The sequence below is a fragment of the Arvicola amphibius genome, chromosome 9, assembly GCF_903992535.2.
Source record: "Arvicola amphibius chromosome 9, mArvAmp1.2, whole genome shotgun sequence".
Taxonomy (NCBI): Eukaryota; Metazoa; Chordata; class Mammalia; order Rodentia; family Cricetidae; genus Arvicola; species Arvicola amphibius.
The window spans coordinates 92,340,902-92,367,382 of record NC_052055.2 but is presented as its reverse complement, the minus strand read 5'-3'; the positions used below and the strand labels follow the sequence as shown (position 1 = coordinate 92,367,382).

Below are 26,481 nucleotides of genomic sequence, written 5' to 3'. Positions count from 1 at the left end.
GCTAATATTCAGAAAATTATTATTTTTTTTTAACAAACTATTAGCACATTCAGGGACGGTGGCTCACGCCTCTATCCCAACACTCTCTGGACTTTTAAGGAAGGCAGTGAGTTCCAGTTCAGCCTGGGCTAAGCAGCGAATTCTAGATCAACCTAGGCCAAAGAATGAGACTTTGTCTTGGGGGATGGGGGTGGGGCAAACAAAAAAACCATCTGGGGTGAGGTCACCTTCAAAATATATTGTTCTATATCTACATTTACATACTTGCTCAACAAACAGGACCACTGAAGAGGAGAGCACCTGAGTTCCTTTTTAAAAGATTTTTTTGAAATCTTATTTTCTTTTCTAGCTTGTTGTAAGACATTTACTAGGCAAATGTGGCCTTTTAAATAGACTGACTAACTCAACCAAAAGCTGAGGGAAGCAAAAAGACTTTAGGGCTAGGATCTGGAGGAAGTGACCAGACTAGCAAACTGTGACAATATCCTTCCCCTTCCCCAAAGGGTTTAAATGAAGTCTTGTAGAGAGAAGACATACACACCAAGAACTTTAGCCTGGGAGACAGGAGATGCCTTCTAAAAGGAGACTAAGGCACACAGCGTTTGATTTGGGCGTTTAAAATGAGTATATGCATAGAAACATCTTATTCATTCCAAGACCGGGAAAGCCCAGACTGACTTCTAAAGGGTCACCTGCGACCTTGGGCTTCTCCCAAACTGATGCTTTTTCCGCACATGGTTAAGTTTCCAAAAACAAACAAACAAACAACATACGAAGAGCTTTCTGTGGCCAAGAGGTACGACGAGGCACCCTCTTGGGTATGAAGCTTAGGAAGACACAAACATAAACACAGAGGGTCCCTATTCTCAAGGAAGCACTGCCAGGAACTGAATCAGACTCTGAATACTCTCCACGTCAAAGGCACCGAGGGGCAGAGGTGCGACCCGGAGGAGTCACTGGCACGGATTGTCAGCTTTGGACTCCGGATGCGCACTCAGACCTCTGGAAGGCTCAGACATTGCAGTACAGACCGGGACTAGTCCCGGCGTCGGAGGCGCGGCCGGGCCCCGCCCACGCACCAATGCGGCTGCGCAGCGTGGCCACCCCGTCTCCCATGTGACTGCCGTCACTGCCTCCCTGAAGCTTGGGCCGCCATGTTAACTCTTGGCCAGCCCGGGTCTGTCTCCCTCCTCGTCCCGGGCCGGGCAGCGGTGACAGGGTGCGGTTGGCCGCCCCGGCCCGTCCAGTCGGTGAAGCCCGTGGGAGTCTGAGGGCAGGACGAGGAGTCAGAGCTCACGGACTCCGCGGCGAACACACGAACCGGCGGGGCCGCCCAGGTGCTGGCACGGAGGGGGCGGAACCTTGCGCCGCGCCCCGCCCCTCAGAGGCCAGCACCGGGGCCCGCGGCCCTTGCCCGTTTCCAGTATGGCCGCCCGCCGTGCCTGACTCGCGGCCTCTCCGTTCCGGCTCTTCGTAGGCGATGCCGATGCCGAGGCTGTGACTGACACTCTCGCTCCCACGCACGCACCGACCCGGACCCACGCCGGGAGCCCGAGCCCTGGGCCCACAACCGCTCTCTCATCCGGCATCTCGGCCACAGCCCGGACCACGGCTCCCGCGCCGCTGCCGTCGCCTCGCGGAGAAGGGTCGCGCCGGACCTCGAGCTCGGCGGCCCCCGGCCGGCCAGGATGGGGAAGCGGGCGGGAGGAGGAGCAGCCGCCACCGCCTCCGCGTCCTCCGGGGCCGGGCTGGAGCCCGCGGCCGGCCGCGGCGGGGGTCCTCGGAGCGCGGCCACCGGCCTCCTGGGAGCGCTGCACCTGGTGATGACCCTCGTGGTGGCTGCGGCGCGGGCCGAGAAGGAAGGTGGGTGGCCGACGGCGGGCTGCGGGCGGGAGAGGGAGGCTCGCGGCGGGCGCCGGCGCGAAGTTGCTGGGTCGAGCCCCGTCCCGAGCTGGCGACTCGCTGTTCGGCAGCCAACTCGCCGCGTCGGCCGCGCGCGGTGGTTCTGCTGCTCTGTGATTCCTTTCCCTCCCGGTCCCCTTGTCTTCCCCTTGTCTGCTGTCAGTGCCATTTCAAAACTTCCTGAGTTCTCGTATGCTCTTGCCACTTGGCCCGCTATGTGAGAAGGCACCCCGCTTTTTAGGCTTCTTGGTGACTTCAGCAATTCAGAAATTGCGGGACACTTTCCTTGTTTCCCCTTTGTTGGGTTTTAACTTGGGCATGCAAGACGGAGCTCACTTTAAAATACTGTGGTTAAAAGAAAATAGCGAGACTGATGGAAAGGCTTCAATGCACAGCTTCTAAAATTTAAATTTGCTGGGACATTTCCTTTGAAGAGGCTCTGTTCTTTTAGTTTCCTTCTTCGCTATCCCTTTGCGATATTGAGGATTGTTTGCTTCATTATTAGCTCTAGCATTTGCCTCTAGTAAGCTACTGGAAGCGGTTTACATTTCTTGTTTAAGACCCTCGCGTAATTCCGTGTCTTTTTCTTTGATGTGTGAGCCCATAGAAACAAATGGCAAGTTCCCAGCTTGCAAACCTTTCACCTGTAATTCACAGTTAAAGGCTCACACCTGTTTATAAAACTTCCCTAATATTGTAAGCCTGTAAAACTGATACTTTGACAGGGTCAGAAAATTACTTTGTAATCTTGAAGACCAAAACTGTGATTTTTGTTTGGACTACCTGTTTCTGATGAGCCCGGGGGTATGTGAGCACTCACAAAGCCTTCATGAATTAATTCACTCAACAGTGAATACCGCCTCAAACTCCCTCAACCCCCCCCCCACACACACACACACAAGTAAGGAAACTAGATAGGGTACCTTTCATTACACACCAGAGATTCTCTACCCAGAAAATAATTTCTTGCCTTATAACTTTGAAGTTTTCTTCCTGTACGACTATGAAGTCGCTTGGTTTTTACTGTTATTGATTGGCAGCTGCAGAAGTAAACCAGATTAGCTTTACAGTGCAACAATGTGTCCGTTTACTCTTCATTTTCTTTAAAAACAGTGGCATTCCCTCATTTAACTCAAAACAGCCTCAGTCTGGTTAATATACGAACATTAATCAGAATAGCAAGGATTTGGCAGAGGCAATATTATTTTAAGTGTAAAAATGCTGTTTTAAGATCGTCAGGCCTGAGATTGTCATAATTCACATTATTTATGATCTCCTGTTAGTGTTGTTATGGGTGACCATGGTAGCCAACATTTGGACATGTGTGTTGAGCAAACCCTTTATAGTAATGGGCATGTCTTCTTGTGTTTCACGGAGACCTGGGAGGTTCTTGTTCTGCTTTTCTGTTGATTGCCCTGTATAGTGCAGGCACACAGTAGGCATCTAACCTTTGAGTAAAAGACTGTTTTTGTGAACTGGTACAGGGAGCTGAAGCAGTAATTGTGTCTAAATTTGTGTTATCCTTCTAAAGCTGCCTATTTTTCCAGTTGCCATTTTATATGCTAATTTTGGGGGTACAGTTAAGTGAATGACTACTTTATGAGGACATCAGCTTAAAATATATTTGCTCATTCTCCATGTGCAGTTTACAAGTATCCATGCACTTCTCTCACATTCATATAAATACGTGCAAAGCCTGAAGAATAGCTGCCAAGGTGTTAAGTATGAAAAGTGATCAAACCACTGGACCTCCCTGAATCAGACAGCCTTTGTGGCTGTGCTGTATCTAGGGGAATAATTTGTCTGGAGAAAATAGTTATTTAAGATATTAAGAGTAATTCGAGTGGTGACACACACCTGTAATCCCAGCACTGGGGAGGCAGAGGGAGGGATCCTTGAGTGTAAGTCCAACCTGGTCTACAAAGAGAGTTCTAGGACAGCCAGGGCTACACAGAGAAACCCTGTCTCGAAAAACAAATACATAAATAAAACAAAAAGATTATTAATTTTTATTTATTAATATAGATTATAGGCCTTGGTCTCTCATAAATGGGTCTGGTTTTAATCAAATGTTCCCAAAAGTTCTTCCAATAAATGTTCTACTCTCTAAACATACTTCTAGATCAAGTTCCAGGCTTTTTTTTTCTTTTTTTTTTTCTATTATTATATAAGTAGGGGGAATGGAATTGATTTTCCCCCAGGATTGTGACACAGTGTCTTTGGCCTCTGTTGTGGCCCCACAATAGCGTTGTTGAGTTGTCTCTTTTTCCCCCCAGCAAGTTTGGGCAAATTGTAAAGATAGCTTTCTGTTTATGTATTTATACTCCAAGTATCGTCTGTGTCGAGTAGTATAGTTTGAATTTTCCAAGAAGGGATATGCCAGTAATTTTAGTGGTGATGCTTTGGGTATTTTGTATGTTTGTATGTTTTTTTCCTGCATTGCAGTAGAATTTCACTAGAAAACCAAGACAAAGTAAAAGTCACTGTCTCCTAAAAAGCTGCAGGCAAAGCTGGATTGCCTAATGCAGTTCATCATGTCTGAACTAGATGATCATTTTCTTGACAGGACATGAGCCATTCCTTGTCTTAACATCCTTATGTCTTAGGACTCATATCTTCACACCTATCTTAACTGATCTGTGAAGTGTGTTCTTGCTGGTCCAGAGGAAAGGGACCTTTGACAGCATTTTCATTGCGCTTGAATGTTTGTAAAAACTTTGAGACAGTTGCCAGATATAGTTACTATAATTACCACAGATAACCAGCTTATTTTGATTAGGGTCAAGATTTTTCTTGAGACTAAGATTTAGATACTGAAAACAAAGTCTTTTTGTCTGTTTCTGTCTGACTCTGTAATAAAATAAATTACTGAAATATGAAGAGTGAAGATACATATATGTATGGTATACTTAGACTTTTGATGGAATCTTGAGTTATAGATTTACGTGGCAAGTGAAGAAGCCTTTTTAAAAAGATTTATGTGTATGAGTGTTTTGCCTGCATGTAAGTATGTTTACGCATGAATGGCAGGTACATGCCAGAAAAAGGGGTCAGATCCCTTGGAGCTGGAGTTACAGATTGTTGTGAGCTGAGTGCTTTGGGTGTTTAGACCTGAACTTGGCTCTTCCGCAAGATCAGGAAGTGCTCTTAACTGCTGAGCCACCTCTCCACCCCACTCCTGCCAATAATATTTTTTAAGAACATTTTATGTATTCATTTCATTGTGAAGTGGGTTTTGGAAGGTGTGGTGCCTTTTACTCTAAATTAGCGGGAACCATTATATATCTAGTAAATTCAACTTGGGCTATTTCATTTCAGTCTGAAGGCTGCCTGTGTTTTCAGTAACTGTCAGTTAAAGGCAAGATCAAGTTTATAGTGTTAATTAAGACTTTTAATTTTTTGGTTTCATACATAAATTTATTTTAAGCTATATTTGTGTCATAAGTACAGAAAAACGTTACCTGTACTTTCCTGTATTTTCTGTACAAAGCATAAAAACCAAGTGCGTAGGACTAAAGGCCGGAAGACAGGAGATTTAAAAAAAGCCTGTTAGTGATTTGTCTTAGGGTCATAGAATTCATTAGGAGAGATATGTATTTTCTAATGTAAAGTTATATTTCAAATGTTTTTTGAGAGTGAGATATTTTATCCTTTGGGTAGAATGGCTACATTTTGATTTAGAGTCTGTTAAATAGCTTAGTACAGAATGAACACTTCACTAATGAGCTTGTTTTGCTTTTTCTAAAAGCTCCTCGGTAGTCAGAAACATTGGGGTTCTATAGTGGGAAGAAGTACCCCTTTGTTTTGCTGGTAACCAGTCTCTTCCTCTTTCCAGTATTTTCCCCCTCTCTAAATTCTTACAGCAAGTCTTGATAGGCACTGCAGAGGAGATGAGCTTTGGAAGCAGATGGAAAATCATCTAATTTGTTATCTAGAGTCTTGATAAAACATGCTCCTCTCGGGGGCACAGTAATAAAAGTCTTTATTGGGTGCTCAATATCTTAGAAACGCTCTCTTCTTGTGGCTTGATTTCTTTTTGGTTTGCCAAACCAAGGCGCCTGAATTCTCCTTTTTGTCTGTTGAGAGCAGCTTGGGCTGTATATGACGAATGAACTTTGTACTTCTTGGTTGTCATTGTGTCCTAGCCAGCTGTCACTCCTCTGCATGTGCCAATTGGATGTCTGTTTTCATCTGTGTGTCTGGCCAGCAGCATACACTAAAGCCCTGGGCAGGATTAGCTTATGCCACCTCCAGTTTCCCAGTTGTTATTAGTGTCATGTTATTTCCCGGGCACATTGGACTTATTTTTGATCTTTTACCAGGTGGTGCCAATGCCTGTGACCCCCCTCCTTTGGCCAGCTCTTCCTCCAACTTTGTCCTGCTCAGAGCACTCCCAAGTTGCCATTTCTGTGCAGTCCTGCTCCCTTTGACCATGTGTTGTCTGTTCATTGCTCCTTTTATTTCATGCCATTATGTCAATTATTGAAGTGACTCTGTGGCTGCCCTCCTTCACCCAGACTGGATTTTGTGTGAGGCATCTGCAATACGAACATAGTTTTGAATGAAGATTTGCGTGAAATGATCTCACCTTCTACTTTTTTTAACCTGTGACCTGGGTGACCTGGAGTTTAAAGTCAAGAGTAGGTAAAAACCTCAATTTAGGTGTAGTTGTCCTTAGGAAATCTGTTACAGTAGGATATTGGGTGACACCATCTTTCTCTTCCCACATACTGCTTCAGTTTATAACTAAAATGATTTGTGTATCCTTACCTAAACCGTCACACTTCTGGGGCTGGAGAGACAGTTCAGTATTAAGAATGTGTACTGCTCGTTCAGACTCACATTAGGTTTCCAACACCCACTTGGGAGGCTGACAACTTTCTCTAACTCCCTATTCTGGGAGATCTGATGCCCTCTTCTGGGCTCTTGAAAGAACCTGCTCTCACATGCACACTATTCCACCCAGATGCACAGCAAACACATAATTAAAAGTAAATAAATCTTAAAAACAAATAATGAACCATTACTACCATAACTTGAGGACTTTTAAGATTTTTAGATCCTCAAAATGGTGAGACTGGCTTAGTACTCAGGGTAACAGCTGATAAATGGTGAGGCCAAGATTCCATGTAAGCCGTTGGTTCCCTGAGCCTAACCTCATAGTTTACAGTGAGCATTTGTGCATGAAGGTGTTGACTAGAGACAGTGCAGGACCAGTTGCTTGGTTATTTTATTTTATTTTCTAAGCCCGGATCTCCCCCTGACTATCCTGGAACTCTGTGGAGCAGACTGGTCTTGAACTAGAGGAGATTACTGCTTGGATTAAAGATGTATACTACCACACCCAGCTAATTCCTTGGTTTAAAATAGTCATACATATTTTTTTAAAGATTTATTTATTTACTGTGTATATAGAATTCTGCCTGCATACCAAAAGAGGGCACCAGATCTCATTATAGATGGTTGGAAGCCGCCTTATGGTTGCTGGGAATTGAACTCAGGACCTCTGGAAAAATCTCTGAGTTTTTAATCTCTGAGCCTTCTCTCTAGCCCTAAATAGTCATATTGTAAACTGGACGGTGGTGGCTCACACCTTTTAACACCAGCACTAGGGAGGCAGAGGCAGGCAAATGTATGTGAGTTCACGGCCAGCCTGGTCTACAGAGCGAGTTCCAGGACAGCCAGGGATATGCATAGAAACCCTGTTTCAGCCCCACCTCCTCCCTCCCCAAAAGTCATATTCTGTCAACTTGGTAAATATTAAAATGCTCATAGACAATTCTGGATCATCGAAATTCTTATAAGGAAACTTTCTTATTAGTGGATAGTTAGGGCATTGAATGTTTGCTTTTGGTAGCTACTGCCTGTTGTATATGATGTTAGGAGCCTAGTATTGTTGCTTGGGTTAAGCAATATTGCATTCTGTAAGTACTCCATAGCTCTTGATTGGTGTGACAGGTTGTTCTAGACCTGGGCAGTATTCCCAGAAGTTGGTACTGAAGAGAATCCAAAGGCTGAGTAGAATTTGCTTGTTGTTCATTGTTTTAGTTTGAGACAGAGTCTTAACTATGTTGCCCAGGGTAGCCTCCAACTCCTTATTCTCTTGCTTCAGCCTCCTAAGTGCTAGGATTGAAAACAGGTGCCACCATGCCCGGGAAGATTTTGCTTTTGATAGAGAAGGGAGTCTCTTTGAGACTTCATTCTGAATCCAAGGGTTTCAGAAGAAGCATACCTCTAGTGTTTTGGTTTTTCTTCCAAAGGCATTTGAGAAACTTTGATTTGCTTCATTCTGCTGCATACAACACATAAGGCAAAGCTCTGAAAAATGTCTAAGGTCGAAGAGGACACTTGATATGTCTGTCATGATAAGAGTGTAAAACCTGCATTATCTTTTTAAAACTGTGTTAAAACTCACAAGATTTACCATATTAATCACTGTAGAGGTGTTCAATTCAGTCATGTTAAGTATGTTCACATGCTGTGCAGTGGGTCTCCAGAATGCTTTCATTATGCAAAATTGGAACCCCTGTGCCTATAAACAATTCCCATTTCTCTTCACTACTGCCCCTCCCCAGCCACGGTGTCTGAATTTGATGATAGAGGCTGTGTGTGTGTGTGTGTGTGTGTGTGTGTGTGTGTGTGTGGACTCCCCCAGCATTGTCGTTTTTGACCTGTTTTATTTTACTTGACATAAGTCTGTAAAGCTTATGTTGCACCATGTGTTGGAATTTCCATTTTCTCCCTGTGTGGGCCAGCTGGCCTCAAACTCAAGTGCCTCCTTTCCAAGACTACAATGCTGGGTCCATAGCCAGGCACTATCACAGTTTCTCATTTCTTTAAATACTAGAGATTGAAACCAGGGCCATGTATATGATGGTTAAGTGCTCTGTCACTGTTGTCTGAGGTTTCTGTCCTGCTCGGTCCCGCAGTTGTTAAGTCCCAAAGAAATCACACAGAGGTCTACATTAACTATAAACTGATTGGCCCATTAGCTCAGGTTTCTTATTAACTCTTATAACTTATATTATTATCCTTGTCTATGATAGCCATGTGGCTCGTTACCTTATTCAGCGAGGCAGTCACATCTTGCTTCTGTGGCTGGGCCAAGACTGTAGAGAGAACTTTCCTCTTCCCAGAATTCTTCTGTTCTCCTTGACCCGTCTCTACTTCCTGTCTGGTTGTCCCGCCTATACTGCCTGCCTGACTACTGATCAATCAGCGTTTATTTAAAATATAATTGACAGAATACAGACAATTGTTCCACACCATGTCACTGAGCTATATCCCTGGTTCTTTTTAACTTTTATTTTGTCTATGGCAGGGTTTCCCTCAGTTGCCTATGTTGAGTTTGCTAGGTAGTTTAAGGAAGCCTTGAACTTGGCACCTTGCCATCTCAGCATCCCAAATAGAGTAGCTATGATTCTAGATGTGGGCCATCACATGTGGCTGTTTTTTACTTTTAGTAAACAGAATCTTTATAGCCCACACTGTATTTGAACTCAACAATCTTCTTGCCCTCCGGAGTACAGGGAGTATATTTGTATTAGGCCATGCTCAGCTGGTTTCTTACTTTAGTTAATGAGTTTTTAGTGTATAGAATAATGGGTTTCAGTATGACATTTTCACACACAGATGTCATGGTACTTTGTTAATATTTACTCCTCTACAACCCTCTCTGTTCCTCCTCTCCACACTAAGTTTGTTTCCCCCTTTTACTTTTGTGTCACATATACATATTTCAATTCAGATTCCATATATAAGAGAAAATACACACTATTTTACCTTTCCTACACTCATCATTTCCCTCACCAGCCTGTTTCTTAGACTGTGTATATCTATATACAGATATGTTGGGGGGGGCGCATATGTATGTGTGGATGTAGAAGTTAGGTGACTACTTCATTATGGGTCTCACTATGTAGCTCTGGCTGTCCTGAACTCAGTATGTACACCAGGGTGGCCTCAAACTCACAGAGATCTACCTGCTTCTGCCTCCTGAGTGCGGGAATCAAAAGTGTGCACCACTATGCCTGGCTCCCCACCTTGTTTTTTGAGACAGGATTTCTCATTGGGTCCTGAAACTTGTTTATTAGATGAGGCCTGTCTCTACCTCTTTGGAACTGGGACTGAAGCATGTTCTGCCCTGCCTGTGTGTTTGCTTGCGTGTTAACAGTCATATCAGGTCCTTATGTTTGCACTTTCCAGACACTAAGCTGTCTTACTAACCCATGATTTCTTAACTTGTAAGTAGAATAACATTCTTTTATAGATACATGGCCTCATTTTCATCTATCCACTCATCCATAGACACTTGGGCTGCTTCTGCTCTTGGGTTTTATGAATGATACCATGAGTATAGGTGTGTAAATACCTCTTCAAGAATTTTCTTTCAATTCTTTGAGTACCCAAAACTGCATTGTGTAGTAGTTTTATTTTTAATTTTTTTCCAGCAGAAGACATTTTTTTTAGTAGCCACACTATTTTACAACCACACCAGTAGCATACAGAGGCTCTAATTTCAACACAGCCTTGCTAACACATTCATTCATTCATTCACTTATTCATTCACTTTTGGATAGTAGCCATCTTAGAGAGTGTGAGATAATAGGCCATTGTGGTTTTGGTTTTTATTTCTCTGAAGATTAGAGATGTTGAGCATCTTTTAATGTACCTGTTGGCCATTTATACGTATTCTCTGAGAAATGTCTAGTTAAGTCATTTGCCTGAACTTTGACCAGGTTCTTTTGTTGTTGAGTTACAGTTTCTACATATTGTAAGTATTAACTTATTTCTGACTTACAAATATGGTCTCTCATCGCACATGTTTCCTAGTCAGTCTTTTATTATTTTCTTTGATGAGCAAAGTTTTTGAGTTGGACATGGTGGTGTACACCATGTAGGGATAAAGATTACCACAAGTCAAGCCCAGCCTCGTCTACATAGTGAGTTCTGGGCCAACCATGGCTACATAATAAGACATTATCTAACTCAAAAAACAAAACAAAACAAAAAATGGAAAGAGACCGAGAAAAAGAAGAGAGTAAGGTGGACTAGGGATGGGGGACCAGAGAGGCAGGAGTGCCTGCAGAGTTTTTGTGCACCATGTGCATACAGATTGCTGAGACCCGAGGGTATCATATCCCCTGGAGCTGGAATTACAGTTGTGACCCACCTGAGGTGGGAACTGGGACCTAAACCTGGTCCTTTACAGAGCAGTATGCTTTTTAACTGAGTTGTCTCTACAGCCTTGGCAGGTCTGCTCTTAAAAACTAATTTTCTATATGGTTATATTACTATGTCTGTGTCAAAGAATGCACTAGCTAAAAACTATCTCTGCAGTAAAGTTTGGGAAGTTGTGTAAGGTAACTACTGATTCGTCAGTGTGAGCAGTTTGTATGGAAGATATGGTAAGAGTCTGACCTGAGTTTTCCTTTTTGAGAAATGATAAATAGGGAGCAGAAGTTTTTAGGTGGCAGTAGTTATGGCACAGGAGTCTTGCAAATGTTACCTGCGTTTGTAGAGAGCTTAAGAGATGCAGTGAGTCATTCCAAAAGTGATTTGGTGCAGTGGGGGACTTTCAAGCAGTACTCAGGTAAGACTGGACCACTTTTAAGACGCTGCTATGAATTAGAGATCTGTGTTCCTCTGAAGTGCTACTTTCTGGTTAGTAAGTGGGGAGTGGGGTAGTGGTCAGCAGGCCAGGGTAGTAGTGGTTATGTCCTTGATGTAGAGTTACTTTGAGTGGAATTGTGGTTAGCACTCCCAGCAGGCAGCTGTGCTTTCTAGACGGAGGGAGTTACTTTGTACTTTGGTGCTACTCAGGGGCTTTGCCTGGGCTGTTGCCTGGGCCTATGAGTAGGTTATTGAGGAAGTCATGCCAGAGGAGATATAAGAAGGAAGATACAGTTTGGGAATTCAATCCAGTTTTAATGGAATTCTAAGAGAATCTTATAAATGGAACATTTCTGAATATTGTCACTTCCTTCCTGACTGCATCTGGGTGTATTTTTAGTTGCAGAGTATCATGGGCTTCTCAAGGTTAGGTCGTGTTATCACTGCTAGTCCTAGTGGTTTAAAAGGGTTCAGCACAGCCAGACACGGTGGGGCATGTTTATATCCAAGCACTAAGGAGGCTGAGGGTAGGAGGTTCACGAATTGGAAGCCTGCCTGAGCTGGCATAGCAAGACTTTTGCCCTCTGTGTGTGCATATGTTGTGTTCTTCCTTGGTAGATGTAAATTTGTGTTACTCAAACAAATACTCGAAATGACCAGATCATAGAGAGGAAAGGTTGATTTTGGCTCATATGTTGGAGGTTTTGGTCCATGGCCACTTAGACCCATTGCTTTTATGTTTGTGGCAAAGCCTGGTGGGAGGCTGTGGCAAAGTTGTTCAACACACGTGCAGGATATAACAAGAACATAGGTCCCTGCTCTCAGTTTTCTCCACCCCTCAGGAGCGCCCCTTTGGAGTAGCTGCCTGTGAGACCTGGGCACATCTGAATCTAAACTAGCTCTAAGAGAAATCGTAAAACAGTGACTTAAAGGTGAACCAGAATGAAGAGAAAGTACTTCTGAAATGATAACTTTTTTACACACCTGATTTTCACTATTTTAGGGCTGTGTTGTTTATCTTTGAAGGCTGCAGCACTTAGGCCAAGGCTAGACAGACACGGAACAAAGAGGGAAGCTGTCATCCATGCGAGGATTAAATGTGAGGAGGCCTGCAATGTAGACAGCACCCTGATTGACAGGAAGAAAGGACTCAGTAAACATGAGCAGTTACCAAGCAGGAGTATTGAGTAACAAGCAGCCTTCACTGACTGTATGAGTGCTTTCCATGTATACGACTTACAGATCGACTTTGAGGGTATTTTTTTAACTAAACAAAAATTCATATTGATTGTAAGAGTAAAAACAAATCATCAAATAAAGTTTAATAAGTGGTAAAAAATAGTTTCCTTTTCATAAGCATTTCCAACCCTACTGTCTGTCCCTCCCTTTCTCCTCCCCTCTCCTCTTCTCCCCTCCCCTTCCCACCTCTCCCTCCCTCCCTCTCTTTCTTTTTCTTTTCTTTTTATCGGGGGTGGGTGGTAGTGTTAGGTTTATTTGAGACAGGGTTTCTCTGTATAACTACCCTGGCTGTTTTGGAACCTGGTAGATGAAGCTGGCCTCAAACTCATAGAGATCCTCCTGTCTCTGCCTTCTGAATGCTGGGATTAAAGACATGTTCCTCTGCTAGCTGGCTTTTTATTTTTTTAAAAGATTTATTTTTATGCATATAAGTGTTTTACCTGAGTGTGTGTCTATGTACCACTTGTGTGCCAGGTGTCCACAGCAGCTAGACAAGAGCATCGGAACACTAGGAACTTAAGTTACAGATGATTGTGAGCCATGGGTTCTGGAAATCAATCCAGGTCCTCTGGAAGAGCAACCAGTACTCTTAATCTCTTATCCATCTCTCCAGCCCCTCTGCTTCCTACTTCAAAAGTAGATATTGCCAGATTGCCTATGAAGAAAACGATTGTTTCATCATACTGTGTGAGGGCAGCCACTTCCACATTTTTGCTATTGCCCCCCCCCCCCCATTGTCTCATTGTGAAACAGTTACTATAGTAAGGCTGGACCCTTGATACATTTGCTGGCTATTTCTTTTTTTGGTTTTTGAGATTGGGTTTCTCTGTATAGCCCTGACTGTTCTGCTGTCCTGGAACTCACTCTGTTGACCAGGCTGGCCTTGAACTCACAGAGATCTGTCTACCTCTGTCTCCCGAGTGCTGAGATTAAAGGTATACGCCACCACTGCCTGGCAAATATTTCTGTTTCTGTTTGATTGTGTCTTTTGTTATTTTCTCCAATGATGATTGACTTTCTCTTTTTAATTTAAATGAACGCTTAATTAAGGACAGTGTTTTTTCAAGCTTCTCTTTGTATTGGAATTTTTATTTTTCTATTATTTTTAATTTATCTGTCAAATCTGTAACTCTTGTTTTTCTAGCTTTGTTGTTTTTTCTCAAAAGCCCTATGTGTAACAATTGTGTGTTCATTAATATTTCATCTTTATGCTTCTGTTTTGGGAGGTAGATCATAAAACATATACATGCATACATATATTAAGTTGTGCTGTATGAAACTGACAATTTTTATAGGAACAACGTGATTAAATAGCATTGTAGTTTTTCAACTTAACATTGTTCTGTATTTTTGTCTGAATTACTGTATTGGCTAGAGTTTGAGAACAATATTAGATATACACAATAAAAAAAGGCATCTTGTCTTATCCTGATCCTGGTTACTAAGGTAGAGGTACCTTAGATGTTTCACTGTTAGGTATGATTGAAGTATTTGATTGGAGTTATATTTTTTTTGTTTTTTTGTTTTGTTTTGCTTTGCTTTATTTTGTTTTTTTGGTTTTTCAAGTCAGGGTTTCGCTGTCACTTTGTAGCCTGTCCTGGAACTAGCTCTTGTAGACCAGGCTGGCCTCGAACTCACAGAGATCCACCTGCCTCTGCTGGGATTAAAGGCGTGTGCACTACTCAGCAGAGTTAGATATTCTTAATGGTAGGAAGGGGAAGCATTATAAGGAGTAGAAGCTATATGTTATCTGTAAAATTGCTTGGGTATTTTGATAATAGTTTTGGCTGTCTGAAGGATGATAGCAGTCTCCCACTCAGTTCCACCTAAGACTGTTTCCTTTAGAAAACTCATGATTTTTTTTTCTTTTTGGTTTGGGTGTTTTGTTTTGAGACAGTCACCAAGTGTATGTGCTTCAGTCTGTGTCCCAGACAGCTAGAACATTTGTCAGTTCTGCTCTGCCAGGGGACTGTCCGACAGACAGCCACATCTCACACTTTTACAGTGTTTGCTGTGGGATAATGCTCTTGTACACTGTAAAGATTTGTCACTCGCATTTAGTTAATAAAACGCTGATTGACCAGTAGCTAGGCAAAAAGTATAAGCAGGGCAAAGACTAGGAGAATTTTAGGAAGAGGAAAGGCAGAGATGCCCTTGCAAGCCAGACACAGGAAGCAAGATGAGAATGCCTTACTGAGAAAAGGTACCAAGCCATGAGGCTAAACATAGATAAGAATCATGGGCCAATTTAAATTGTAAGTGCTAATTAGTAATAGGCCTGAGCAATAGTCGAAACAGTTTATAATTAATACAAACCTCTGTGTGTTTCCTTGGGACTGAATGGTTGGGGGGACCAAGCAGGACAGAAACTTCTGTCTACATTCTCCACTGGTTGATGTGCATTTTTGTATGCTGTGGCTTTTTGAAAACTGCAGCTTAAAAACTACAGCTTTTGAAATAGTCCATACACTACAAAGAGCAACAGCAGTGGCAAAATGTTTGAAGAACAAACTTTTAAGGACTATATAGACTCCCGGAAAAGCATTCTTGAAGAACATAGTAGACGTGCAGTGAAAAACACTTGTGCTTGGTGGGAAACACAGCTTAAAAATATCAGTTCTCTCCTACTTAACTTGATACAAACAAAAATGTGAGTAGAATTCTTCATGGCATTAGGATCCTCCCCCTTTAATATTATTCCTTCTTCATTCTGACTTCTTGCTCCTGTTCTTTTCCTTTTAGTTACCTGTGGGATCGTTAGCCCTTTTCAGATTGATGAAGCTCTTTTTTGTGTTTGGCTTGATGAGACTTTTTAAGTTTTGTGTAGTTTGAGTTTTTTTTTTTTTTTTTTTTTTGGTGAGGGCTGTTAATATGAATTAACAGTCTCACAATTCTTGCTTGGTCATCATATATTATCCTTTGTGTGTATTGTTGGAATTGTTTGACTAAAATTTTTTTAGGAGTTTAGTATCTTTGGTCAGGAGGGTTACTACTGTTCTATTTTTCTGTAATGATTTTGCTTTTGCCTCTGGAGTCAGATTAGTCTCAGTCCATGTTGACATTTTGGAATAGTTTATACAGAATTGGTACCATTGCAGTTATCTGGGTCTGAGGTTTTCTTTTGCAGACCTCTTAAAATACAATGTAAATTTCTAGGGTATATGGCTATTTAGGTGTACACCCCCCCCCCACGTTTGGATGAGCTTTGGTGACTACACCTTTAAAAGAATTTAGCTATTTCATTTAAGTTGTCAAATTTATTAACAAAATTATTTCTCAAATTTTCTTACTGTCTTTTGAGTATTTACAGTATTTGTGGTGACAAGGCCTCTCTCATTCTTGGTATTTATAAGTTTTTCTCTTGATGAGTTTTGTTTTCCAAGCTATCCTTGAAGACCCCTGCCTCAACCTCTCATGCGCTAGGCTTATTTCTGCTTGAATTTTTATTATTGGTTTTACTTCTTTAGGATATATTTTGCGTTTGTGTTTTAGGGGGTTTTGTTTTGTTTTTTTTTTTAAAGGTGAAAAATTATTTGAGGGGGCTGGAGAGATGGCTCAGCGGTTAAGAGCATTGCTTGCTCTTCCAAAGGTCCTGAGTTCAATTCCCAGCAACCACATGGTGGCTCACAACCATCTGTAATGAGGTCTGGTGCCCTCTTCTGGCCTGCAGACATACACACAGACAGAATATTGCATGCATACATAATAAATAAATAAATAAATAAATAAATAAATAAATAAATAAAATTATTTGAGGCCTTTAAGGTGTTTGTTGAAGATTTTCTTGGCTCTGTGGGGCTAATAGTTTTCATTAAGTTCAACATAAGTTTTATTTCTTTAGAAGTGCTTCCTGTCTTGCCCTTCTGCACCCCATTTTAGAAGCTCTGAATAGCCATGTAGTAGATAACATGAAGTTGGCCTCTAGCTAATCTTTAGGATTTTGGGGGTTTGTATGTTGCATTTTAGATAGGTTGTACTGGCACACCTTCTACGGTTAATCTTTTGTAGCATTAAATCTGTTACATCTGATACATTTTTCATCTCACACTGAGGTTTTCATCTCTAGAAATATAATTTTATTTTTCTATATTTATTTCTCTTTTCTCCACTTCTTTCTGTGGTACTGGTGTCAAACCCGGGAATTTGGGCTTGTTAGGCAAGAACTGCACTGTGGAGCTACAATCCTAACCTCAGTTTACTACTTAAATTAGGGTTTTGGTGCTAAAGACTGAGTCTAGGGTCTTTCATGTGTCTTCTTTTCTTTCTTTCTTTTTTTTCTTTTCTATCTCTCCCCTCCCCCCATTCCCTGAAACAGGGCTTCTCTGTAGTTTTGGAGCCTGTCCTGGAACTCTCTTTGTAGACCAGGCTGGCCTGAAACTCACAGAGATCACCTGTCTCTGCCTCCTGAGTGCTGGATTAAAGGTGTGCACCACCACCGCCTGGCCTCATGTGCCTTTTTAACTTTCCATTTTGAGGTGTTGTTTCAGAGAGTTCCCAGACTAATCTTGAACTCACTCTTGAGCTTAGGCAGGGCTTGAACTTGCCATCTTCTGCCTCAGCTTCTAGAAAAGCAGGTGCTACAGACCTGTGCTACCAGGCCAACGGTCTCACTTTTCTTCTTGTTGAGCACATAGAACACATGTCTATTGCTGTGTGTGTTGGACACCTGGGCCAGTTCTAGGTAAGCTTTGGCTGACTGCTCTTCTCATCTTTTCATGTGTGCTTAGTAGCCTTGGTGAATGCTGACAGGAGCAATTCTACATTGGTAGGTGCTGGTATCCATCAGTATTCCTGCAAATATTCTTTTTTTTTTTTTTTTTTTTTTTTTTTTGGTTTTTCGAGACAGGGTTTCCCTGTAGTTTCTAGAGCCTGTCCTGGAACTAGCTCTTGTAGACCAGGCTGGCCTCGAACTCAGAGATCCGTCTGCCTCTGCCTCCCGAGTGCTGGGATTAAAGGCGTGCGCCACCACCGCCCGGCTCTCCTGCAAATATTCTTGAGCTGTGTTGGAAGATGCAGTTTAGTGACATGGAAACCTTTACATTCCACTGAGGTTTTGCTCCTTCTTGTTCATCTGTGTGTGCTTGTGTTTGGTGATGCTGGGGATCAAAGCCAAAGCTTTGGATGGATAAGCAAGCTCTGTCCCTTTTAGCTGCTGCCCCAGTCCCTTGAGGTCCAAAGCAGGCCTCAGGCTTGGATTGTTCTCTTGAGTTCACCCTATAGTATTTTGTGAGCTGTGGGTTCTTTTGTCCAGTTTCACCATTCGAGTAGGTGGTGCTCCTGATGCATGGGAATTCACTAATCCTTTTAATTAATGCCTTCCTTAGCCCTAGTTTCCTCGGGTACAAGTGAGATCAGCAGTTTTTTGTTTGTTTTTCAAGACAATTTGTTAGTTTTTCACATTTATTTTTATTATTTTTAAGTGTGTGTGTACGTACATGAGTGCCCTCAGAAACCCCTCTGTAGCTGGAGTTACAGTGGTTGTGAGCTACCATGTAAATGCTGGTCTTCTGGAAGAGCACTGTGCTCTTAACCCCTGATCTTTCTCCTCTTCTGTAACAGTTCCCTTTTCTGGTATTCTTTCTCAGGGATCCTCACTGCCTGGGCTTCCTGAGCTTTGTCTTAGCAACCGGGCTCTACCAGTTCCCTCTTCCTACACTGTGGCCTGAGAGCTCTTGGAAGGCAGTTAGCTGGACTGTCATAGGACTTGCCTCCCTAGTTCCCATCATGAGGGTTTTAGCCTTTGTGGATTGGGGTTTAGGGCTTGAAAATCAAATCATTACTTAACATATTTTGTCTGTTTGGGATTTGTTGTTGTTGCATGAGATTGAGAAGACTTCCTGTTGTAGACTCCCAAGTGCTGGGACTTAGATGAAGATAACCTCGCACTTCTTTTTTCTTTTTCTAATAACCTTATAATAAAATAATAATAATAATTTTAATAATTTTTTGATAATTACAAGGCAGTGGTGGTGCACACCTTTAATCCCAGCACTTGGGAGGCAGAGGCAGATGGATCTCTGTGAGTTTGAGACCCGCCTGATCTACAGAGACAGCCAAGACTACACAGAGAAACTCAAAAAAAACTAAAACAAACAAAAAGTTTTAATAATTTACATTGGATAGGATGGTGTGTGGTTACTATACCAAATAGCCATAAACATAGTGGCTTTAAAGCAATATAGATTTACTATCTTGCAGTTCTAGAAAACCAGGATCAGAAATGCATGTCACTGGCCTATAATGAAATGTTGATAGGGTCCATTTCCTTCAGTATTTACTAGGGGAGGCAACTGTGTTTCCTGGCTTGGGACCTCCTTTTATGTCTTTAAAGCCAACAGTGCAACATTGTGCCAACTCCTCCTCATGCTTCTGTCTTTCTTGTTTTCCTGCTTCTTACTTCCAGTTTTCAGGACATTGGGCCCACCCAGACAGTTCAGAATAATCAATCTCCTTGTCTTAAAAGTATCTGAGTAGAATGTTGGTTTCTCCTGCACCCTTAGTTGCCTCTCATATTCACTGGGTACTAAGGTGATGACGTGGGCATGCTGGGGAAGACGTGTGGACATTATTCTGTTCCCCACAGATAAAAAAGAGTTTTTATCAAGCATCACTGTCCTCTGCTTTTTATAATAAAAAAGTAAAATTTTATTCTTAACTTGAATGCATGAAGCCATATTAGAAATAGCAAGATTGTAAGCCTGCTTTTCAGCATGTTGATTATGTATGGCTTGTTTTTCATTGATAGAAGTTAGATGTTGTTTATTTTAATTTTCTTTCTAGATAGAGTTTCTCTGTGTAATGCTGGCTGTCTTCCGCTCTCTATAGCAGGCTGGCCTCAAACTCAGAGATCTGCCTCTGTCTCCTGAGTGCTGGGATAAAGGCGTGCGCCCTACCCAGCACTATTTATTTAACTTTAGTTGTGACTCTCATTTTCATGTTGAGGTTTTCTCAGGTGTTTGTATTTGTTAGTTTCCACAAACTTTTCACTTCTTGTGAAGAGACTGCTAACTGTTATGGTAAAAATAAAACGTCACTGTTCCTCGCGTGGCTGCAGTGGGACACAAAGGCAGCCAGTCCCAGGCAGTGAGGCCCCTGAGTGGCCCGCGAGCCAGGAGGACCTGCAGGTCATAGGCAGAGAGCTGCATGGTGGGTGAGAGACCAAGATGGATAGGCACGCCACACAGAGTGAGCTTGGATATTTATTTAGTGGCTTATGGAAGGAAAAGGGGAGAAGGGAAAAGAACAGAGAGAGGGAGGGAGGAAAAGAAGGAGGGAAAGAGAGAAATAGGGAAGAAGTGGGGAGAATGGAGAGAGGCAGAAGCTGCTCTTCAAGAGAGAGATGCGGAAAAGGAGAGAGCTTAGAAAGAAGACCTGCCTGCCTCAGCGGTGGCCAGGGCAGGGAGTGGGGGAGGCTTGTCTCTTAAAAGGACAGGACAGACCATTACAACTGCCACGAATAGAATTTTAGGAAGTATGTCAGTGGGTTTTTTCCTCTTAAAATCATATAACGCTATTCCACTTACTTCGGTTTGTCACAGCTAGCTTCTGTATTGTTGCTGTTTATCTCACAGAAGAACTGCTTACTTGCCTGTGCTCGCTTCCTTTTTTCAGCAATGTGCCACATGCTAATAATTTCAGAGCGCTAGCAGATGTTGGTATAGTAGGCCAGGATTTCCATCCTGACCCACACAGGCTCCTTTGTGAAAGCGTCTGTACATTTGCTGTTGACACAATGATTTATGAGCACAGCTCTCAACAATGAGGTTATCACAGTTGCTTCCACTGTTGTCACTCCACAGTCATCGCTTCAGCTATCTTTATGTGCAGTATTTGACTATCTTCATATGTTTCCATAACTGTTGATGAAACTCCTAAGGCAGACGTCACTGTGCATAGTGAGCATGTAATATCAGTCATTCTTTATATTCTTCTCTGCCCATCAGTCAACTGCATTATAAACATGACAAGTCGAAGAGGGATTGTGGGTCAGCGGGTGGGGGCCGGTGTGAGAGCACACAGGCCAGCAGGTGATGATACCTGCTGTGACTTTCCTTTCTACGTTCCTTTGCCTTGCTACTGGCATAACCCTGGGTAAAAATGAGTTAGGTCCAGTAGGGCAGACTGTTTGAAGTCAGTTAAAATATTTGATGCTTTGTCTTTGTGGCAGGAGTCAGTTTATCACTGTTCTTCTGCTGGTTCTAGCCCTAGGACCCAGTCAGCTGGAACCTGTCCTCTTACCTGGCTGGTTTCTGCCTGGAACTCATTGCCTGATGAGTAGATGAGGTCAAGGCTTTGCGGATGAATGGCTCTTACATATTAGTTTGTCAATTACTGACCATGTTTTTCCTTAGATGAAAATCTATAATTGTGGGCTTTCCTTGACTCTAAAATGGACATGCTTGTGTTTAATGCATTCTCAGGCACTTTGTTGTATAGGTCCAGTAATGTTAGTTTTTGGTAGCTTTTTATATAGGAGACATTTCTGCTTTTTGTTCTGTCTTCTCTGTACTCTTTAAATTTGACCTATATCCCTGTTTACATATTTTTACCCTTTATACTCAGTAAAGCTGCATAAAGTTATTGTATCATTTATTAATACCTTCATTCTTCTTATTTAACAGTTCACAGGTTGAGTGACGCCTAAAGACAGACCCCAGCAAAGCAATAGACACTGCTTTAAGGTGTTGTTTATTTTAATAATGTATGCCAGCTTTTCTTTCCATTTCCTTATATAATGTTCCAGAAGAAAAGCCAAGTTTTCTAGCGTATAGCCTTGGAGAATGAGTTGCTTTGTAGTAAGTACTTTTAGCTCACAGCAGCCCTTCCATGGGAAGTTGAGTACTGGCCACAGCTGCAGCAGTGTAGTAATTCTCAGTCCACAGAAGGTAGAACCACGGCCAGGACACTGGATTGCAGAGGTAGGCTGACCTGGAGGCAGATGCCCAGGTGCTGACAGGTTGTTTTGAAAGGTGATAGACTTTAGAGCAGTGAGTAGTTTGCACTCTATGATACTATCAGGTCGCCCAGGGCTGGATGAAGGGAACACAGGATGGATGCCAGCTGCACTGGGGAGCTTTCCCTTTCTGGCTTTTGTTCCTGAAGTACCTTAAAGACTTTTTTCTGTGAGCAGATTGTCTGTAGAGGTGTACGGAACCATCTTCAGCAGATGGGTGTGGGCATAGATTCTGACTCTGCAGAAGGAGTGTTCTGAGACCTTGGAATAGCAGCCTAGCAAAGAGGCGTGTCAGCCCAGAGATACACAGCGGAAGGTAGCAAAGAAGGCTTGCTCGAAAGGGTCAGTTGTGAGGATCTGTAAAGGAGATGGCTTTGAAAACATAAGATAGGCATTTGAGTGCCTGCATCAAGCGAAGGGAGAGGTAACAGACTAGCAGAAGTCTACAGGAAGGAGCTATGTCGCAGGGCAGCCTGACCTAGAGCCTGGAAGTGACTGCTGATAAGCACAGAAGTGTTTATCTAAGCACACATACTCTGCCACTCCTGTCTTCAGGGGGCTGGCTCTAAGACACAATCCATGTTCTGGTGACTTCTTGCTTGTATAGTTGAATTGATAAAGGAGTTAACTTAGATATACCCAGTAGTTCCAAGTTTTTCTTCAGTGAGTGAATTTATCAGCTAATTAACATTTATGTTGCCATATTCTCTTTATTGTAATGAGAGGGATGTTCCTTAGAAAACTGGCTTGAGTGGAGAGCTGTAATCCCCTGATAACAGTAGCAAGGAAGCTTGCTGTGGTCAGTATCTGTCTGTACCATATGGGACAGGTGGAGACTCCTGAGAGTCATCCCTGCTTCCTGCATTAAATATAAGCCATCACTGCTTGGCAGTTTCTGAAGATTTCTGTTTTTATCTAAGCAGCTCTTCTCTTTTGGTGGAACTTACTCACAGAGTCCTTATTGCAGGGAGAGAGGGGACCTTCTATTTTATCTGTGGTTTTACATGGCCCCTGGCAAGGGCTCCATAATCCTGGGTTAACCAAAAGTGGGACTAAGGGACTGGCTCATGTCCCTTCCATGTTCATCTCAGAAATTCACCCTAGCTAGTGCCTTAAAGCCTTAATACTTAAAATGCCACCTGAATTTTAAAGTATTTTTTAACGTTTATTTGTGTGTGTATGAACACATATACACAAAATATGGCATGTGTGAAGTCAGAGGACAGCTTGTGGGAGGGAGGTGGTTCTGGGACTAGAACTAGGATAGTTAGGTTTGTCAGCAAGTTCCTTACCAGATATTTCATCCCATCCTACTGGAGCCTTAAATTTTAAAATAATTTTTTTAAACACAGACTCTGTGAGCTCCTATCTATTAGTAGTGACATCTTATTTTTTGTTTTGATTTTTGTTGTTGTTGTTTTTGTTTTGCAAGACAGGGTTTCCCTGTGTAGTTTTGGCTATCCTGGGACTCCTGTTTGTCAGGTTGGCCTTGAACTCAAAGTGGTCTGCTTGCCTCTGGAGTTTCGGGATTAAATCTGTGCCGTTACCACAGCCCAGCTTGTTTTGTAGCTCAGACTGGTCTCCCAAACCCCTTCATAGTCAGAGGTGACCTTAACTCTGGATCCTCTTTGCCTTGGCCTCCTAAGTGCTGGGCTTACAGGTATGTACCACCATACCAACTGAACTACATCTCTCCCCGTCCACACACACACCTCTTTTTTCATCCAGTCACCAGGTTAGACTGAACAATGGCAAGTTTATTCATTGATTTTAATTCAGTAGGCTGAACCTAGGAACAATCTTGTGGGTGATGGGGTGAACAGTCCGCTAGTCAGACACTTGATTTACTGGGAGTTGTTATGATGGCCAGGTATTGGAGGCAGAATTATCTAAGTGTATTGGGAATGGTGGGAAAGGCGCACCTCTAGAGGGAAACCTGGGCAGATAGACTCAGGTGATTCGCTTTGTGTACCGCCTGTCAGAGTTGTTTACTTAAAAGCCAGATGTTTAGCTTTTAGTAAAGCTTTTGGGATTCCCAAGTAAGTAAATGACTTTTAAACTGTCATTGCCCAGAATGAGTGACCTATTTGGGATCCTAGATACTGTATCCTTGTTATAATGCCTCTTTGTCTCAGCTGAGTCTTGAGTTTCTTTTTCTGCTTTCTGCCTTCTACCTAAAAAGAACAAAACAAAATAAACGAGAAAAGATAAGCAGCTGAAACAATGGTGTAAGGCATTGCTACAGGATGTGGGAGACAACATGTTAGAATTAAAGAGAACAGCACTGAGACCCCCATTACTAACTCTGACTTTGGAAAAGTCATGGATCCTCCGTCTGTTTTCCTGCAGATTAAATAAATGGGAATAACCTTTGTTAAAGATTCATTCTCTACCTGTCTTTTCCTTCTTTTCTCCCCACTGTCAACCCTCTTGAAAAGTTTCTTAATGCACTAATGCAAGTTTTAATGAATATACATTTTTACTGTAAGTCATTTAATTACTTATTTAAATATCTTCCATTTAATCTTACTACTTCCTTGTGTGTGTGTGTGCGTGCGTGTGTTTGTCTGTGTTTGTGTGTTTCTGTGGATCTCCACAGAGTCCAGAAGAGAGCTTTGGGTCCTTGGAAGAGGAGTTAGAAGCAGTTTTGAGCTATCGCACATGAGTGCTGGGAACCAATTTTGCCTCTTCTAGAAGAGCAGCAAGCACTTTGTTTGTTTGTTTGTTTGTTTGGTTGGTTGGTTGGTTGGTTTTTCAAGACAGGGTTTCTTTGAGGCTTTGGAGCCTGTCCTGGAACTAGCTCTTGTAGACCAGGCTGGCCTTTAACTCACAGAGATTCACCTGTCTCCACCTCCTGAGGGCTGGGATTAAAGGTGTGCGCCACCACCCCTCAGTAGTAGCAAGCACTCTTAACTGCTGAACCATCTTAATACTTTTATTTTTATATCCCTTTTTTCTTTTTTATCTGTCTGTCTGTTTGTCCTTCTTCCATACTTCTCTCCCTCCCTCCCTTCCTCTTTCTTTCCCTCCCTCCATCCTTTCCTTCCTTTCTCCTGATCTGGTATTGAAGTAAATGAAATCTTCTCAGATAATTGATTTCATGGTTCATATGAATAGGTTTATCTACTATTTTTTTAATGATCTTCATCAGTGAGCATCTTTTATACGTAAGTGGTTTTTAAATATGCTGTTGGTCTTAGGGAGAATGTGGATAAGACGTAGTCATTAGCTTCCAAGAATTTCTTGTTAGAATGACATTGACAAACATAATTACAGTGTAAGGTCAAAGGTACCTATCAAGGTGTGAGTGTCATAGGAGGAATCTGAATTGACCATGTACATAAACCTACATATTGATCAGCTTCTAATGGAAAGAGCTGTTCTGGCAAGGAACTTAGGGCTGAATCAAGGTAATTCAGTTTTACTAACGACAAAACACAGCTCCATAACTTGCATCTGACTTACTGTCCTTGCCATTATCTTGTAAGTATGATTTGTGTTCATTTCTTTTGGAGACTGTGTCTCACTGTATAGGCCAGAGTGATCTGGAACTTACCATCCTCCTGCCTCAGTTTCTTTAATGCTGGGATTTCAGGTGTATTCCACCATTTCCAGCTGTAAGTATGCCTTTTCGTTTAGTTTAGGCAGTGGGCTGAACTGTCGACAGTCTGAGAAAAGCTTCGTCAGAACAAGCACACGTCTTTCTGGTATGATCAATCACCTTACCCCTGTATAGGAGGAGGTAGGCTGCTTATCTCTTGTAGAGACTAAGCATACTTGGAAGATGGACTTGCCTATGATCTTGAGCAAGTGGTCTAGCTTTCACGCTTCAGCTTCCTGATCTGCTTGGAAGGCATTAGAGGAGTACAAACCACCTTCCGAGGTTTGTATGAGTACTGAATGAGAACTTGACTAGGGCTTGGCACAGTAGGAAGTACTGGACGAGCTCTTGTTACATATTCATAGCATGTTTCAGTATGGGGTACTTATGCAATACCAAGCAAGCTACATTGCAGTTATTTTCAGCTAGTTAAACTAGCTCCTTGGTCTGAAGATATTTCATGTATTCAGTTCAGCAAACATTCATTGAGGGCCAATATGCCAGACATGGGGTTGGTCATCAACGCTTCAGCAGTGAAGAAACCCTTGACTTTGAGGAGTTTGTGTATTTTATTTGTGCTGTCCTTTGTCTCTCCAAAGTACTTATCAAGATTAGGACAAAGACTTCTATCTGAAAAGCTCCAAAAAATTTGGGGGAGTTTTATATATTTATTTTATTTAAATTTCATGTGTATTAGTGTTTTGCCTGCTTGTATGTCTGTTTTAAGGTGTTGGATCCCCTGGAGCTAGAGTTACAGACAGTTGTAAACTTCCTTATGGGTTCTAGGAATAGAACCTGGGTCCTCTGGAAGAGGAGCCAGAGATCTTAACCATTGAGTCATCTCTTCAGCCCTACCCCCACCTTTAAAAGATGACATATAAACTAGATTAAGGTAAATTGTCCCTTCTCAGACCTTGTTATTATGACTCCAGGGAGATTCTGCTTCTGCCACCCATGTGCTGAGATTAAGGCATGCGCCACCACACCCGCCTTAAATTGTGCTAGTTTTGTCATGGTAATCAAAATTCATCATTCCTAGTGTCCACTAAGTGCTTAGCAAAGAGTTTCATGAATGTCTCTGACAGTAAGTACTCGTAGGTTGTGGCTCTCCTGTCCCAGATTCCTCATGTTGTAGTTCCCATAGTTTATATGAGGAACCAGTTCTGACCAAGAG

The 26,481-nt window shown here is 42.4% G+C and overlaps 1 protein-coding gene across 1 annotated transcript in view; it reads left to right on the top strand.

Annotated features, from left to right (window-relative positions):
• The first annotated feature begins 1,419 nt into the window (after positions 1 to 1,419).
• The window catches only part of Tmem131 (transmembrane protein 131), a 156,356-nt gene continuing 131,294 nt past the window's right edge, over positions 1,420 to 26,481 (top strand). The window contains 1 exon segment of the mRNA XM_038342315.1: positions 1,420 to 1,863. Coding sequence (XP_038198243.1) covers positions 1,689 to 1,863 — 175 coding nt within the window. The 5' untranslated portion in view covers positions 1,420 to 1,688.